At 42.7% G+C, this 18,198-nt stretch overlaps 1 protein-coding gene across 5 annotated transcripts in view; it reads left to right on the top strand.

The window, feature by feature from the left end:
• PPP4R1 (protein phosphatase 4 regulatory subunit 1) overlaps positions 1 to 18,198 on the top strand; it is a 62,165-nt gene extending 43,967 nt beyond the window's left edge. For all 5 annotated transcript variants that reach the window (XM_059140117.1, XM_059140118.1, XM_059140115.1 and 2 more), the window contains 9 exons: positions 4,513 to 4,685; positions 6,008 to 6,103; positions 7,665 to 7,850; positions 9,530 to 9,691; positions 12,379 to 12,479; positions 15,216 to 15,336; positions 15,434 to 15,568; positions 16,013 to 16,154; positions 17,040 to 18,198. In XM_059140117.1, the coding sequence (XP_058996100.1) occupies positions 4,513 to 4,685; positions 6,008 to 6,103; positions 7,665 to 7,850; positions 9,530 to 9,691; positions 12,379 to 12,479; positions 15,216 to 15,336; positions 15,434 to 15,568; positions 16,013 to 16,154; positions 17,040 to 17,203 (1,280 nt within the window). In that variant the 3' untranslated portion in view covers positions 17,204 to 18,198. The remainder of the gene's footprint in view (positions 1 to 4,512; positions 4,686 to 6,007; positions 6,104 to 7,664; positions 7,851 to 9,529; positions 9,692 to 12,378; positions 12,480 to 15,215; positions 15,337 to 15,433; positions 15,569 to 16,012; positions 16,155 to 17,039) is intronic.

Raw genomic sequence — 18,198 nt, 5'->3', positions numbered from 1 at the left:
CTTGGAGAAAAATGACTTGAGTGAAGGGCAAGTTCATGTCCGTGATTGTTGAACATTAATTTAACTGGCAAATGGTCAGTTTCATTATTTTTAGCCTCTTTTGGGGGGGATTTAGTTTATATCAGTAGAATCCAGCTTTCTGATTGGACACTTGTGTGAGATTAGACACACAGCCAGTTGTAACCACCCCACTGTCAAGATACAGAACCATTCCATCGCCCCAGAACATTCCTTCACACACCTTTAGTCAGTCCTTTCTTCCCAGCCACTAGCAACCACCAACCTGCCTTCTGTCCCTGTGATTTTGCCTGTTCCAGAATACAACATAAATAGAATCAGATAATAAAAGCCTTTTTTGAGTCTGATTTCTGTCTCTTAGCATCATGTATTTGAAATTTATCCTTGTCATTCTGTGTATCACTAGTTCATTCCCTTTTGTATAATTATTTTTATCATTGCTGTTTAATATATTCTGCAGCAAGGGCAAGAACAGGGGATGGACTATTTCCAATAGAATATTGTATTTTTTAAATCTCTCATGGTAGATTATTTTTTATGAAAACCTTACAGCCTTGCTTTCTTTGCTCATTCTTCAGTGTGGCTCCTGTCACTGTTGTTTACCCCGTGACCCAATAGTCTGCATTCTAGGACGGCTTGACGAGGTAGAGGGCACTGCGGTTTCCGTTTCCTAGCACCTTCATCAGAATCTTACTGGGGCGTTTGTCTCCTCCACCCCAGATGGGACGCGTGGAGACCCGGAAAATTCCACCTGAAACCCAGACTGTTCACAGCGGAGGGTACTCAACGCTCGATAAACATTGGTCTTTACAGGTTTTAGCTTTAAAAAAAGCTTTTAGCTTTAACAGCCCTACTATTTGTCAGTTTATTCAGTTTGTCAGACTTCAGTAACACATATTTTGAATCAATCAATCTTATGCTCCATTTTTATGAGAAAGAGATCACTAGCTGGGCTTTTTAGGGCTGTTGTGGGAGTGCTCACTGCATTCCAGTACCCGCCAGATCTCTACGTGTTAGAGCACGTAACAGATGGTAATTGAAATGTTTGAATGAGCTATGTTAAAAACATTTTTAACAAATAAGCTAAAAGTGAGAGCGTGCCTTTTCAAAAAGACCTGTGTGTACATGCGAGTTAGAGGATCCGACTTTGTTTCAGAAGGCGGCTAATCCTGTTTCACTTAAGATAGGACTGTGAATGTGTAGGCCACAGGCGAGTGATTTCAGTACAAGTACTGAATGGCAGTTTAATCCAGTCTTCCTGGTTCAGCTCTTACACCCGCTATAATCGACATCTGCTGCCCTGTTCTTGCTGCGCATAGTGACCACCCTCTCGGGACATAAGCCTTGACTCATCAATGCACTCAGCGTTACTCAGCACCTACTGCTGTGCGAGGTCTTTTTCTCAGCACTAAACACACAGCAGCAGCAAAGAGACCAAAATCCCGGCCTTGCAGAGCCCAGGAAGCGGACTTCTCACACACAAACCGCTGTGCGTCTTGGGTGCTGCAGTAAAACGTAGACGGGCAGTGTTGGGCATTTTCTCCTTGGGCTACAGAATTTCTTTTTTTTTTTTTTTAAGATTTTATTTATTTGTCAGAGAGAGCGAGCGAGAGCGAGCACAGGCAGACAGAGTGGAAGGCAGAGTCAGATGGAGAAGCAGGCTCCCTGCGGAGCAAGGAGCCCGATATGGGACTCGATCCCAGGACGCTGGGATCATGACCTGAGCCGAAGGCAGCTGCCCAACCAACTGAGCCACCCAGGCGTCCCTGGCTACAGAATTTCTGAACTTTTTATTTCATTGCCATCTGAGGGCATGTTTAACTTGTGTTAAAATTTCAGTAACTATGCCTTAATTCTCCCTAGTATCGGAAGGTGTTTTGAAGGGCTGTACCTTAATTTTGGACACGTCCTCATTTCTAATTCTGCCATTGTGGGCAGCCACAAAGTGTCAGGAAATGTCCACCTTTTGAGTTAGTTCTGTTGCGTGTGTAAGTTTTTCTTGTCCACTGGCCTGTGGAGTGGTAAAGCCGCACTGCCCAGAGAAGGCATTTTCGGGCATATGCTCAAGTCGAGTTTCGGCACTCCCAGGCCTCTGCGTCACTTGTCCCCTTCCCTCGTCACTAGCGGCTAGTGGGCATTGTTGGGAAGCCGTGACAGGGCTGGGGCCGCTGCTTATAAGGCACCTTTTGCTTCCCAGTCTTGCTCATTTAACTCTTCCCTTCGTCAAAACATTCATGGGGTTTTTTTCTTGGTGGATTTTTGGTCAGAAAAACTTGTATTTCCAGCAACTAGAGAGATGCTCTTCTCAGAGAAAGAGAGCCCTTTCTCAGTCCTAGAACAGAAACAGCCTGTATGGAGGGCCAAAGGGGGAAGTAGGAAAACATGAAGAAGGTGTAAGTGATCTTCTTTTCTGAAATACCTACCTAGGGAATTTGAGGTTTTTCTGGCTTTGTCTAGGGCAGTTTCAAAATCTCTAGCATTTGGGATCACCAGGCTGATTCAGGGTTGAACTCTGAGTAGCATTACTGATGCCATGTTGGCTTACTCTAGCTAGACTCATAGACTACAAAAGGAAAAAATGCCCAACCTCACCAAATGCAGATTTTTACCCAGTATAGACCCCATAGAAGAATTGGGCCATTTTGGCAGCCATGGTCAGAAAAAATCCTCTTATTCCCTGATTGAAATCAATAAATTGTTAGGAATTTGTGACCAACCACCAGTATGTTGTATAAAAGTGAGAGATTGTTATAAAGTTTTAGCTTAACTGTACTAACTTCTTTAGGGAAGGAATAAAATTCCAAGTTTCTAGGTTGTCTCTACTTCTGAGCATGACTCACTGGGGACTCTGTTTCTTCACGAGTCCATGATGAAACCAGCCTTGGTTCCTGGGATTTCAGTCTATATTTTAAGTAAAATGCAGATTTTGCTGAAGACCCATGCATTCGGTTTTCTTAAACTTGTGGTGTATCCTGCTGAAATTTCAGCATTTAGCCCGGCATTGGATTCTACTTCATTCTCTGGGTGGAGAGTTGAAGCATTAGGTTTCCTCAGGAGTCAGTGCTAGGCTCTGTCTTTATCTTTATATATCAGTTTGTTGGGGAAGGTAACTTCACAGTATAACTCATTTAAACGTTTATGAATGTACAAATCTTAAAGTAGACAAAGAGAAATATGTAGTCCATTTCAAGAGAAATGACTCATATAAGGCATTTTCCGTGAAAGGCTTTTGATTAGTTACATCCTGGGAAACAAAAGGCATTAGGGCTCTTTCTCACACCCTGTGCACTTTATGTGGGACAAAACATTCTAACCTTTATGTATCGTGCTGTCTCCTTTGGGACTGTTTTGATTTTGTTTTGGAAACTTCAAAAGATTCCAGAAGGGAGCCTAAACTGATTGAAAGGATTAGTACAAATTGCAGCTAGAATTCTCAAAAGAATGTGCATACTTTTCATGAGTAACTCTTTATGATTAAACACCTTCAGTTTACTTAGTTAAGCAGCCAATGACCTCAATAGAATAGAAGCTCATCACGCGTGTCTCCTGTGTCTCTGTTGCCAGGGGCCTGATGTGTTTGGCCTTGAGTTTCCTGAATGCTACAGCCGCATAACAGGCGCTCAGTGAGAGCCCTCGGATTGCTTTTTTTTTTTTTAAATAATCTCTGAGTGAAGTGGGGACACACTTTCTAATCTTTCTACTAATTAATTTCGAAGTTAAAATTGATGAGTTTTTATATTTTGAGCATCTTGGTGGATTGTTACTCAAACAAGCATTTTTGGAGGGCAGGGGGCTACATGTCTCAATTGTTTGGGAGAAGGAAGAATGCCTTACTTTAGTTTGGATCACGTTTAGAAAGAAGGTATAACTCCAAACATAGGTAGTGGTGTTTGCCAGATTTAAGAATCACTTGTGGTAATTTGTCGTTTTGGTTTGCTACAAGCAAGACAGCGCTCACATGGGGGGGGGGGGTGTCTAAGCCACTAATTTCATTTTCAAAAGGAATTAAAGGAAAATAAAATAAACGGGAATAAGATATGAGATATTGAAATGTAACTGCACCAAAAATATTTGTAATTACCGTTGTTTTATGTTGGCAGGGTTGTGTGACTGCTCTTCTGCTAAATAGCTTAGTAAGTAAGCCTTGTCAGTTCGATTCTTGCACTACCAAAACATAGTTAACTTACACTGAACTTGACTCCTTTTAATAAACTGGAGGTACCTCCAAAACTAGATAGCATTTCTCTTTCATACTAACGCAGAATAATGTACAGTAGTGGATAAACATTTTTAATCTCATGAAAGCATATTAGTTTTTTCCTTTTTCTCTCGAAGGACTAATGATTTACCGCAGTAGTTTTTTTTTCAGCTTTTTGATGGCAGGGTCAAAAAAGTATACATTTCATTGATAACCTGTAGTGCGAACGGAGAAGAGACTTGCCCGCACGCTGCCGGTTCTGCTGCTCACACGCCCTTTCCCTGTTCCGCCCACAGCGCAAGTGGACGTGCTGTCCGCCGCGCTGCGCGCTTCCAGCCTGGACGCTCGCGAGGAGGCCAGCGATGCAGAAAGGAGAAGCGATGTGCAGGACGGGCTGGGTGTGAACGAGCCACCAAACTGTAAAATAAATCACGACGCCTCCGTGCCTTTAATCCGCGATGCTGTTGAGGTAATGCACTCAGTCACTCGTTTCTCCAGTGAGCTCCATTCCAATCCGGAGTCTTGTTGGGGAATAGTTGTAGCCGATCACTTTCTAATGAGGGCATTCTGTTTGTTGCCGATTTTCTCAGCTCGCTCTTGGCATAAAGGGAAGGTAACTGTCACCACATCCTGTCTTTGTGACATTAGTGTCATGTTCGGTGCTTGGAAGTGTAAATCCCAATCCTGTCTACATGACCATTGGAGTAGCCTCAATGTGTTAACGTAGCTCACTGCAGTGAAATAGTCTTACTGGAAACAAAGCCCTTTGTCAAGAATCATTAACTCTTCCCTTTTCTTTTTGGAGAGGTGCTTTGTTTCTGATGGGACCATTTCACTGCAGCAAGCAACACAGCATTCTGAGCGGAAGATCGGGACTTGAGGCCATGTTGCGGAGGGCCAGTGGCATTATCTGGACTCTGGAGTGTGAGGGTGGGTACTGTTATGAGCATCATCTTCCCTGTGTACTTGGAGCTGTTCTGTGTGATCCTACCCCGATCTCCTGCCGCACCCCCGCCCCCAGCCAGCATCACATGGGATCGGTATTTCTAACCCTTGTTGAGAGAAACACAGGGAAGGGATAGAACCACTGGTTGCCAGGATTGGTCGGTCCCAGATCAGAGCAGCCAAGCGATGGACTCAGGGAAGAATGCTGGCGTACACACCAGGGATGGAGAGGGCTCTTAGAGTGGCAGTGGATTTCTGTTTTGCTTCTTGTTAGGTGACAGCTGGTAGAATTAGAAATCTTAAAGGATACTTGTACTTCAGAATGAAGCCCTGGCCACCTGTCATCACTGGAGATTTGAATGCTATGGTATCTCTGCATTTTAGAAGGTGTTTTGTTTGTTTTGGAGTTTTTTGGAGCTGGTGAAAAATAACATTTGTGAAATTAGAAATAGCCAACAGTAGAAGAACAACTACATAGGACATCCCGTGACCTATAAAGCACTGACCAGAAGCACCCTCCATGATATAATAATACTATCTTACAAGTAAGCTAATTTTAGATCTTGGAGCCATTTCAGAATTACTTCTCAATTTACATATTTTCATGAGTTTATTCTGGAATTCATTTGCATACATTTAGCAACGTATTATGCAAGTTAGACTCAAGTTGGGGGGGCAGTTCTTACGAGGTCTTGGGTATGGTTATAAGCTTTTAAAAGCTTGAAGAATTTGTATGTATTTATATCTTTGGGTAGTCATGAAAGGTAAGTAACTTAGTAAGATGGTTTAAGTGAAGGACACTTACAGAAGAGACAGTTCTTCACGTAAATATTTTTTTCCTAACAGAATATGGAGTCTACGCTTTGCTATATTCATAATGATTCGGACTTGAGCACCAACAGTAGTTTTAGCCCTGATGAGGAGAGGAGATCCAAAGTGCAAGTAAGTGACAGCACGTCTCTCTGTGGTGAGTGCCTTGTTCATTCCTCTTCGAAACCCATATCCCACCAAATGTGGTCCTCCTTACAATGAGTTCTTTTATTGTATTTTTATTAATTTATTATTAATAAATTATTAATAATTAATAAATTATCAATAATTATTTGTAATACTAGTATATAATACGGTAAGAAAACTCATAGAGTAGAATACAAGCAGAAATCTTCCTCTTCTCACAGCTGTGATCACATTCTTCAGAGGAACCATGGATCACAACTTCCTCCCTTCCTTCCTTTCTTTCCTTCCTTCCTTCCTACCTTTCTGAGGGGGAGGGACAGAGGGGGAGAGACTTTTAAGCAGATTCCTCACCCAAAGCAGAGCCTCACCACGGGGCTCGATCTAATGACCCTGAGATCACAACCTGAGCCAAAATCAAGTCGCACGCTTATCCAGCTGAGCCACCCAGGTGTTTCTTCATAAACATTTTATGGGTTCAGAAACAAGAACACGGACCCCTTTTTGTCTGTCAAAGACAGAACCATGCTATCATACCTAGGTATTTCACGGTGCCTAATTTGCCAAGCATTACAAGATACAGCTCAATTTCAGAGATGAAAATACAAAAAATGTCCCAAAGCTATATAAAGCACCATCAATGGCGAGTTACATGCCAGTTTCAGAAATTTTAAATGTGGGGAAAATATTCTTATGGAATATTTGGAATATACTAGTTTGTACCTTGCCTCTGTATGTGTGTATGCGCGTGTGCGCTCCCTGCACCCCCAACCAGTGTTGTTTATTTTGTATGTTCTCCCAGAGCTGTGTAATGTGTACATTAACAAGATTGTGTGGACATTCTTCTTTTCCTAATGTTTATATGAATAGTTAGAAATTTATTCACTCTTAAATTTTATAGGTAATTGCTCAATTTCCATTGAAAGGTGGGTGGTGGTTTTATAAAATCCAGGTTGGTAATAGTGCCCCTGTTCTGTCCCATTCACGAGATGACGTCAGACTTGACCAACCTGGCCAGTGTTGAGAGGTGCTAGTCCTACTGTTGATGCAGCTTTTTAATACAGTAATCAGTTCTAATCAACCCCTACACTGTATTCTGTTTTAAGATCTTCCTGTTTTTCTTCTAGAGTGACTGCTTTTATTTACATGTATATTTTCCTTAGCATGTTTTTCTTACCTCTTCTCAGTAGATCCCTGAAACTTTGAGACTGGGTTTTTCTCTGCTCGTTGAGATGCTCTGTTATTCTTCATCTATTTAAAAATAAGTTTACTCAGGGCGCCTGGGTGGCTCAGTGGGTTAAGCCTCTGCTTTCGGCTCAGGTCATGATCCCCGCATCGGGCTCTCTGCTCAGCAGGGAGCCTGCTTTCCTTCCTCTCTCTCTGCCTGCCTCTCTGACTACTTGTGATCTCTATCAAATAAATTAAAAAAAAAAAAATTTTTTTTTTAAAAGAAATAAATAAATAGAAATAAAATAAAATAAAAATAAGTTTACTCAATTTATGCCTGGCCTGCTACACTAAGTCCGGGCTGTGTTTCTCTCTCCATCAGGATGTTGTGCCTCAGGCTCTGTTAGATCAGTATTTATCTATGACGGACCCGTCTCGTGCACAGACAGTCGACACTGAGATCGCGAAGCACTGTGCATACAGCCTTCCCGGCGTGGCCCTGACCCTGGGCAGGCAGAACTGGCACTGCCTGAGAGAGACCTATGAGACGCTGGCGTCAGACATGCAGGTGTGTGTGTGTGGACGTGCCCCGCAGAGCCCCATAGGGCTTTTGTTCATGTTCCAGCAAATACTTGGTATTACAGGAAGTCACATGCAGAAGAGCTCAAAAGTAATACCAGAGAGCTTGCTTTTGTGTGGTCCAAGTTCTACCCTTTGGAAATTATTGCATCTGACCTGCCCAAGTTCTTAACTTACAAATGTGTTACTGTCTTAAGTTTTGTGTAGATTGTTTCTATGCACAGTGTTATAAATGCTTCTTTTATTTTCTTAAAACCTTGATAGAACTGTAGTAGTTTTAGCTCTGCTGAGCTCTGGGCCCTGGGTCGGTGAGCGTTGCAGTAAAGGCCAGGGAAGCTGTATGTATGTGTGTTTGTGTGTATGTGTGTGTGTACACAAGCACACATGAGCATGCTCTCCTCGAGACCTACACATTACCAACACCATCCCCTCCGAAAGAAAAGAAAATGTGAAATACTGACCCTAGGCCATCTTGCCTGGATATCCGTGTGATTTTGTGGCTCTTTTCCTAGATCTTGTTGACTTAACTTCCCCTCCTGTTAGGTCTGCTTTCTTTCTGTATCATACACCAAAATTTTGCCCCTCTTCCAGAAGATCTATTTGGTGAAATTCATCTCTTGGTTATTAAGAAAACAGTCTGGTTAGACTAATTTATACTGAGATATGAATAATTTTCCCTTAAATGTGTTGGTAATGCATTTTTTCAAGTTGTGCTGTTGACTCAGCAAGGTAGCAGTTGAAAGTAATCTTGAGAGAACATAGTTTAAGTTCCTTCTCTGACCTATGAGGTTAGCCAGGGTCCGGGTGAAGTGAATTTATCCTGTGTTCACACGCTTCTTCACCAGTGGAACTGGGTAGGGGACTGCAAAGGCCCACTCTGCAGAGTGCAGTACCCTCCACACTGGCAGTTTTCCGTCTTCGTTCCACAGGCCTTTTCACCATTCCTGTGGGGTGTGCACCTCAGGGCCCCTGGTGACTAGGAAGGCCCCGGATGGGCAGGGGCTTCATGCCTCTGTCCCTTCCTCTCCCCTCCCCTCCATCAGAACATCTCTGCCTTCATCTGCTTGAATGTGGGTATGAAATTTTATTTCAAGAGTGGGGTCTAGTGTTTGGGATTGGGGATAAAACTCTTGCTGTAAATTCTCAGCAAGTAGAGTGTTCTAAGCTGAGTAGCAAAGTACAAAATTTTTAAACTAAAGCAACATAAAAAATGTTTTTAATGTAAACTTTCCTACATTTTCCCATTCTTACATTTCTTTAATTGTTTAATTTCATTGTTTTTTTTAACCATAAGATAGACTGTACAAGAATCAGAAGGGGAACAGTCAAGCAAGGACAATACTCACCAGCCTGTGGGACACCTGTAATTCAGGCGTCCAGTGTTCAGAGAACTACAAAGACTATGCTAGTAGTGATTTCAGACTTTTTTCCCTTTGTAAATGAAAGGAGATTAATACGTACTGTGTAGGGCTTTGAAATTTCTCTGCCAGTTTTTGAGACAGCAGGCATTTAAAGCCGAGCTTCTGTTCTTAACCATTACTTCTGTTCCGATTTAATTGTTTGAGCTTGGGAACATCCAGATCTGTTCGCCTTCACACGCCGGCTGAGAGGTAAAGTGCTCACTACTGTGTGCGTCACTTATGAATGCGGTCATCTTTATCTCTGCAGTGGAAAGTTCGAAGAACGTTAGCCTTCTCCATCCACGAGCTTGCAGTTATTCTCGGAGACCAACTGACAGCTGCAGATCTCGTTCCGATCTTTAATGGATTTTTAAAAGACCTCGACGAAGTCAGGATAGGTGTTCTTAAACATTTGCATGATTTTCTGAAGGTAACTTTTAAAATTTTTCTGCATAAAAACAGACTAAAGTTCCACTGTGGAATTTTTGGTTTTCTCTATCCACCAAGATGAAGTTTCCCTATGTGTTCTATGTAAGAAGACAGAGTCATGAGCTGATAGTGAGATGTGACTTAAAAAAAAAAAAAAAAAAAATGAGGGGCGCCTGGGTGGCTCAGTGGGTTAAGCCTCTGCCTTCAGCTCAGGTCATGATCCCAGGGTCCTGGGATCGAGCTCCACATCATCGGGCTCTCTGCTCAGTGGGGAGCCTGCTTCCCTCTCTCTCTCTCTGCCTGCCTCTCTGCCTACTTGTGATTTCTCTCTCTCTGTCAAATAAAATCTTTAAAAAAAAAAAGTTTTAAAATTAAAAAAAAAAAATGAGGTAGTCCCATTCTGATCACTTTAGCTGGTGTCCTTTCAATTTTTAATTTTATGAGACTGATGCGCTGCCTACTGCACTAAGGAGGCACCTTAATTTTTAATTTTAAAGTCATTACACTAAATTTCATTTTTAAACACTGTTAGATCATGATTACAAGCACTTTTGAAAATTATTGAATTAAATATATGTACAAAAATTCCATGAACATTAAGTTCGGAGGCGCTATGTGATGTTTTAAAAGTCCATATTTTAGGAGTCGGTATGGATCTCTGGTCTTGGAGGTAAACACCTGTGATCTTACAACTTGTTAGTCCTGGAATATTGTTGTTCCTTAAACTATAACCTTGAAGTTGGCTCTTATAGTTTGAAGTTTGGAGGTACAGAAGTGATATAATCCTACTTTCAAAAAACATTGGTACTGTGTTTGACACTGTATTGTTTTATACAGATCATACTGAAATTTCTCAGCCTGTTCCTTTGATGTGTCATTAGAGCTCCCTGCCACCACCCCCAATTCAGAATCCAATCAGGAATTGCATATTGAATTTAAATATAGTCTCTTTAGCCCTCTTAACCCCAGAACAGTTTCCTGACTTGTGTCTTTAATGTCACAAGCATCTTTGAAGAGTCTGAGCTGCTTGTGTTGCAGATGGCCATCAGTCTACACGTGTTATGCATTGAGAGTCGGTTCCGCGGCTTTGGCGGGCTGGCACGTGACCTGTCCGCATGTCCCGTGGGGGTAGGGCACGATCACTGCCTCACAGGCGATGCTGACTCTGGACAGGCGACTGTGGTGGTGTGGGCCCACTCCCTCCACTGTAAAACCACCTGTCACCTCCCTGATTAGTCATCACTTGGAGTCGGGGGGAGACCTTCAAACTGCAAACACTTCCCCCCCACCCCTAGTCTGTCACCCAGAGCTTTGATCCGTACATCTATACACGGGTCTCACCTCAATCAGTCGTTACTGTGCTGGTTGTAAAATGCCAATTTTCTATTTTTATAATTCCTTCTCCATTTATTAGTTGGCATTCTCATGTAAAATTCATCTTTTCCTTCTCTCCCTCCCCCTCCTTGGAAGTTTTTTTGTGTGTTAGGTGTGAACTCTGGAATTTTTCCTCTTCAGAGTAATCCATTTCTGTCCTTGGTTCTGAACATGAGTTTGGCTAACAGGAGCCCCCGAAAGCTGCCTCCCGTGCCCCTCTGATCTATCCCCTCACGTTAAGCACATCCTTGCTTCCGGGCCCACCTTCTCCTTTCTGTGCCCCAGCCCCGAGTCCGCTGTTTCTCCAAGGAGCCTGGGTTTTCCAGCGGAGTGCGGGAGTTAGAACTGCGACCCAGGCCGATGTGCACGCTGCTCCCTGGGGGTCATTTCCTCTCTGTAGGAACAGGACCTAGGAGTGGTTTTTTGGTTTGGGTTTTTTTTTTTTTTTTTTTTTTTTTTTTTTTTTTTTTTTTAAATTACTGAGTTCATATTGATAACTCCTCTTCCAGTCCCACACCATTTCCTTTCCTTTTTCACAAAAACACTTTGTGTTTTTCCTTTTCTTTCATGGTAAAAACTCTGTTCTTAACATGAACATACTCAGTCGTTTAGTCTGTTCCACAGTATACGTCAGGTAGTTCAGAATTACTCCACCGATATTATGTCCAACATCAAGTTAACCAAAAAAAGTCCAAGATTTCCTAAAGTACCTTGTTCTTGGAACATACCCTATGAACCTGTACTCTCAGAGTGCTTTTATTTCTGCGTGATTCTTAACTGTTCAATACAAAGTTAAGTTTGTTTGCTTCTGTATATATCAAATTTTAGGGTTTTCCCCCTTAGCAACCAGAAACCTACTTTAAAATGGCCGTAGAGCAATTATTGGGATAAATCTTCTTTCACTCAGCAAATATTTATTGAGTACCTGCCACGTGCTATCACGGTGCCAGGCACTGGGCTCACTCATGTGAGTGAGAGCACATGACTGTCCTCACAGAGTTCACGGTAACAAGGGTGCCCTAGGAATACAGTGGGTCAGTCCTACCATATGTCTGTGACCAAGGCACTGTAGGGTTCAGAGGAGATCATGCATGGCTCAGGGAACAAATATTTCCAAAAAAGATCAGACTCTTAATGGTGAATGGGATTATCAGAGAAAATGACCTTAATGTCAATTTTTAAAACAATTAGATGTACCTACTACATATGTTCTCAGAAGAATTAACTATATTATAGTTGTTGTCAAGCAGTCTAGTAAAAGTAAAAGTAATAATACCTATATCTTAGCAAATATTTTTTATTTTGTCACTTCAGCTTCTTCATATTGACAAAAGAAGAGAATATCTTTATCAGCTTCAGGAGTTTTTGGTGACAGATAATAGTAGAAATTGGCGCTTTCGAGCTGAACTGGCTGAGTAAGTTCTCAAAATTTACTGGACTATGTTTCGGAGGGGTATTTACTTAGTTCATCTTCACCTTTTTGCTATTTGTTCATCACTTTGTGTAGATACAAGTTTCTGTCTGGTGTACTATAAAACATTGCTTGAAGTGCAGGTCTTGCTAGCAGTGAATATATTTAGGGCTTTTTGTTTTTTTGTTTTTTACCTATTTTGCCTTTTTTTCTTACTCTGGTAAGATACACATAACCAAAATTGCCATTGGTGGAAATTTAGTATACCCGTAGTGTTGTGCAACCATTACCATTGTCTAGTTCTAGAACATTCCAATCCCCCAAAGGAATACCATGCCTTTCCACAGTCATTCCTCATCCTTCTGTGCCCTCACCTTCTAGCAACTGTTAACCTACTCTCCGGATTTGCCTATTCTGAACATAAAAGTGGAATTTTATGACATGTGGCCTTTTGTGTCTGACTTCTTCACTTAGCATAATGTTTTCAAGATTCATTCATGCTGTAGCATGTGTCAGAACTTTATTTTTGTAACTGAATAATACTCTGTCGTATACCACTTCTCAAGATTCATTCATCCATCGATGCATGTTTGGTTGTTTCTACATATTTTATTGCTGTGACTATTGCTGCTATGAACATTCATGTACAGATTTTTCTTTGAACACCTATCTTCAGTTATTTTGTGGTGGATTTGCTGGGTTATTGGATAATTCTGTTTAATTTGTTGAGGAAGCATCAAAATATTTTCCACAGCAGTTGTCCCGTTTTGCATTCCCACAAGCAGTGCACAAGGATTCCAGTTTCACCACATCCTCCCCTACACTTGGTGTTTTCCTTTATTTTTACCAAATTATAGCCATCATTCTAGTGGTTGTGAAGCAGTGTTTTTTTGTGATACTGATTTGCATTTCCTTAATGACTGGTGGTGGTTAACACCTTTTCATATGCTTGTTGACCATTTGCATATAATCCGGAGAAATGCCTGTGCAAGTCCGATGCCCATTTTTTAAGTGGGTATTTGTCTTAAATTGGGTTGAGTTGTGTTTTTCTCTGTATTCTGGATTCCAGACCTCACTTAGCATTTTTAAAAGATGTCTTTGCTGGGTTTAGATTGGGACTGATAGTCTTGGTGGTTTTTTGTTGTTGTTTTCTTCGTTCACTGAGTCCTGGCTTGCTGGGTTTCTGACTAAATGTAGGCACCTCTCTTCTGCCATTAGGGTGGAGGGTTGGGTCTGTCTAATTAGGAGCAAGCTGGGTTTGGGCTTTGTTGTTGCTGTGACTGCTCTCAGTGCCCGGTAAGCTTTGCTGCTTTTCACCATGGCCTGCCAGTGGCCTTTGCTGAGGGTGGGAGCTGGGGTCCCAGGGGGCCTTCTGATGTGTTAGTGTCCCACCCTTGGCTTGCAGCTGGCACGAACCCTTGGTAACTGGGGTGTCTCTTCTCCTCCCCTAGCTGGAGACTGTTGGTAAGACATGGTAGGCTTGTGCTGGGAAAGGGGAGAATCTCTGTTATTTTGGTTCAACCTCAGTCTCTGGGAAGCCCTGGGTCCCTGGGCTTTCTCAGAGACTTACCCTCTCCCCTGTAGCATCCAGTCTCTGCTTTGAATCTGCAGTCTGTGGTGGGCAGAGGTTCCTGCCCCTCGCCCCAGCAGGAGGAGACTTGTGTAGTTATCAGTGTAGGGTCTTCGCTTAAGAAGGTTGGCTGCCCTCCTCTGTGGGAGAGAGTTCTTCTCCTCTGCCACCAGCCACAGCATGTTCGCCTGTGTCCATGGGTGGGTGGGCTTTGCTGCTATAAGGCTCAGGCTCGGTAAAGAGAAGGGCCCCAGAGTGCATGGGGCTTTACGCCTGTCCCCCAGCATGTGTCCCTCAAATCCTGCCTGCTGAGCGGCCCCTCTCCAGTTTGCTTTCCTGACCCCAGATTTTCTCATATGGTATACACCGCGGGGAGGCCAGCAAGAAAGTTTGCAGTGTCAGAAAATGGAGTCAATAAGCGTGCTTCTCATCTCTGAGTATTGTGTGTGTGTGTGTGTGTGTGTGTACATAAACAGACACATTGGTCATTGCTGTATTACATATATTCATGCTTATAATTTACTCTCTGCTGATTATGCATATAAATAGTCTTAAATGTAAAATCTGAAAAGCAAAAATCTCATTCCTATCGGAGGTATTTTTTCAAGGGCATTGTTGTGTCTACTCAGAGTAGCCTGGTGTACACTGTCAGTCTTCACGTGTCCCCGGTTGTAAAAGGAACAGTCTCCAGGCAACCTCTTCACTTCTGTTATCCCTAGTAAACGTATCATTCCCTTAGAAGCTGCTCAGAGCCTTGACAAATAGACATCAGGTTACCTGATACTGCTGGAACGTCTTGTCTGGAAACTGATTTGTAGATGGAAGTTTCTTAGCATTCTGAACAGTTACTGTGGAAAAAATGTGTTCGTGTCCCAGTTGAATAGGAAATGCATTGCTCTGTCTCAGTTCCTGTAGACAGTTCGACAGTTCTGCAGCATTTGTTTTCCTTACGTTTGAGTGGAGGAGAGACTTCTTGAACTTGCATAGTGTTTAAATGCGTTTCTAGATACGTACAGATTAGAGACAGCTATGCATGAGAGACCCTTAATTTCCAGTCTTTGCATGTGTTCATCTTACAAATAGTATCCAGAATTACAAATTACTCAGATGATTAACCTATTTTCATTTATTTTAAAATTTTAATTATATTTTTATAATTCATTTTTATAGACAGCTGATTTTACTTCTAGAATTATATAGTCCCAGAGATGTTTATGACTATTTACGTCCCATTGCTCTGAATCTATGTGCGGATAAAGTTTCTTCTGTTCGTTGGATTTCCTACAAGTTGGTATGTGTTACAATTTTTACAGTTTTTGAGCAGCACACTGTTCAGTAAGCTCCTAGAGCAGAAGCTATTCCTTATATCTCTGTGCTGCGTCTTGTAGGTCAGCGAGATGGTGAAGAAGCTGCACATGGCCACGCCCCCCACGTTCGGAGTGGACCTCATCAATGAGCTTGTGGAGAACTTTGGTAGATGTCCCAAGTGGTCTGGTCGGCAAGCCTTTGTCTTTGTCTGCCAGGTACGTGAAGACTTACCCATTTGTGACCCATTTTTCTATCTGAAACTTTCACTCTTTGCCTCTCGACACCCTCTTTCTCACCTTTAAGGACCAGAGTTTTGCCTCTGGCTCTTCCCAGGTTCACCGGTTCCCTAGAGTCTCCCTAGAGTCGGCGTCTGCCATTGCACAGCCGTCCACTAGGGGGTGCCCGGGGTCCACGGCACGGGCAGGTAAATGCGGGTGACTGCGTACACTCCAGGAATCAGTGGAACTGTTAAAAAACTATCTGTGGGGACTTAAAATTATGTCCTCTTAGCTTTGAGTTCCCAAGGGCCTGGAATATTGGTTTAAAAAGAAGTAACTAAAATCTGGAGCACTTCAGTCATCTCTCAGCACTAACATTCGCCAGTATTCTGGTTTGGTGGATTAACGGGCAGATGTGAAGCTGCTGTTTGTCTTTCCTAGACCGTCATTGAGGACGACTGCCTTCCCATGGAGCAGTTCGCTGTGCATCTGATGCCGCATCTGCTGACCTTGGCGAATGACAGGGTTCCCAACGTTCGAGTGCTGCTCGCCAAGACACTAAGACAGACCCTGCTGGAGAAAGGTGGGTGGCTCGTTAGGAAAACTGAGTGTGGCGGAGAGCATGCGTGGGGACTCCACGGAGGGAGAAGTATTGTATGTCTGCAGATGTAATCTGATAGATTTGTCCTCTCCCCTGAGAGGGGACACAGGTTGGAGGACAGGGACTTGTTCACCTTCCCGCCCCAGAGCATTTCTTTTATAATTGCAGACTTAGTTTGAGAGATTGGATAGTCGCTCTAAGACAGGAGGAAAAACTCTTGCCTTCGGTCAGCCCCACGTGACAGGTGTTACTGCTGTTCGAGGCCGGGAGGCATGTTTGTGTTTCCTCCTCCTCTTCATTCCTTAGGCAGAAGACAGGCGCCCCTGAGGATTTGCTTTGCTGCACATCCTAATAAGCTGCTTGAGATTTAGCTCGTTTCATTTATTGTCCTCCCCCCAAAATGCCTAATAAATACCATTTAATGCATAAACTCGTGAGTGCAGCACAGAAAGGTTTGCAGTAGATGTCTAAGAATATGGGTAAATGAATACTGCTTTTTTCTCCTTTAGAATTAATTTATCGTTTTAATAGCAATTATAAGGAAATGGCTAGAGAAGACTGGTTTTCACTCGTGTGTGTGATTGGTATTTGGGGCATTTTTACTGAGTAAATTAATAGCTATCCCAAATAAAAGTTTTATTGTGTCAGCTTCGCTGCCATTTGGTCTGTTCTAGAAATAATCAAGATAAATCTTCAAATTCTCTCATGTTTGGGGATGTTTTTGTATTACACAAATCTGGATTACTGTTTATAATTCAACATAGCTTGTGTTTACACTTTGTGACTAAGATCTTAGTATACTTACACCTGCTAAAACTATGAATTATTAAACTAATTTTATATGTAATCTGCACTTTGTGTCTCCAGAATATTTCTTAACCTCTGCCAGCTGTCATCAGGAAGCCGTGGAACAGACCATCATGGCTCTTCAGATGGATCGGGACAGTGACGTCAAGTATTTTGCAAGCACCCACCCCGCCAGCACCAAAGTCTCGGACGATGCCATGAGCACAGCTTCCTCGACCTACTAGAGCGCTGGAACCTCGTTGTCCTTCTGCTTCCTCGGGAGCCAGGGGCTGACAAGTGCTCCACGAGAGTCATCTGGGACAGCCTTCGGGAGGAGGAGACACCTTCCTCTCGCGCAGACTCCATTGCAGGTGCAAGTTGCCTACACTGATACCAGGGATTTTAAGAGTCAAGAGAAAGTACAGTAAACACTATTATCTTATCTTGACTATAAGGGAAAATAATTTCTCAGAGGATTATAATTGTCACCGAAGCCTTAAATCCTTCCGTCTTCCTGAATGAAACTTGAATTGGCAGAGCATTTTCCTTCTGGAAGGGAGGAGATTCCCAGAGACCTGCATTGCTTTCTCCTGGTTTTCTTTAACGACAGATAGATGGAGTGGCAGCCAGAAGGCGGCTGTGAGCCAGGATGTAAAGAGACCTTCAGTATTAGCCCGCACTGTCCCCACGCAGGCAAGGACCTGTTGGTTCTGTGGCCAGCTGCCCAGCCCCGCCCTAAGTGTGAATAGTTTTTGGCGTGTGTAAATGCAAAAGGAGATGGGGAGGGGGGGTTCTCCTAAGGGCTTGATGCTAACACTACAGTAGAATCTGATTTTAATTCTTAAATGCAGCATATTGCTGTGCACATTTACAGAACATTGGCTGAAATCTGTGTCCTGATTTTCTTCATGCTGGTCATGACCTGAAGGAGTTTATTGGCACGTGTGCTGTATGTGAGGTGTTTTTAACTTGATCATGATCGGCTCTGAGGTGCAGCTTTCCTTCCCACACTGTACATACCTGTGACCACTCTCGGGAGTGCTGCGGTCTTTAATCATGCTGTTTAAACTGTTGTGGCACAAGTTCTCTTGTCCGAATAAAATTTATTAATAAGATCTATAGAGAGAGATATATACACACTTCTGGTTGTTTTCTAGATGTCTGCAGAAATGCAGTTTGTGACCTGTATTAATGATTTAGTATGAAGTGGGAAAACTAGATTAAAATATTTGTCTTTTAA

Source organism: Mustela lutreola, chromosome 11 (assembly GCF_030435805.1).
Source record: "Mustela lutreola isolate mMusLut2 chromosome 11, mMusLut2.pri, whole genome shotgun sequence".
Taxonomy (NCBI): Eukaryota; Metazoa; Chordata; class Mammalia; order Carnivora; family Mustelidae; genus Mustela; species Mustela lutreola.
The sequence above is the reverse complement of the archived record's forward strand: the minus strand, read 5'-3'. Positions and strand labels throughout refer to the sequence as shown.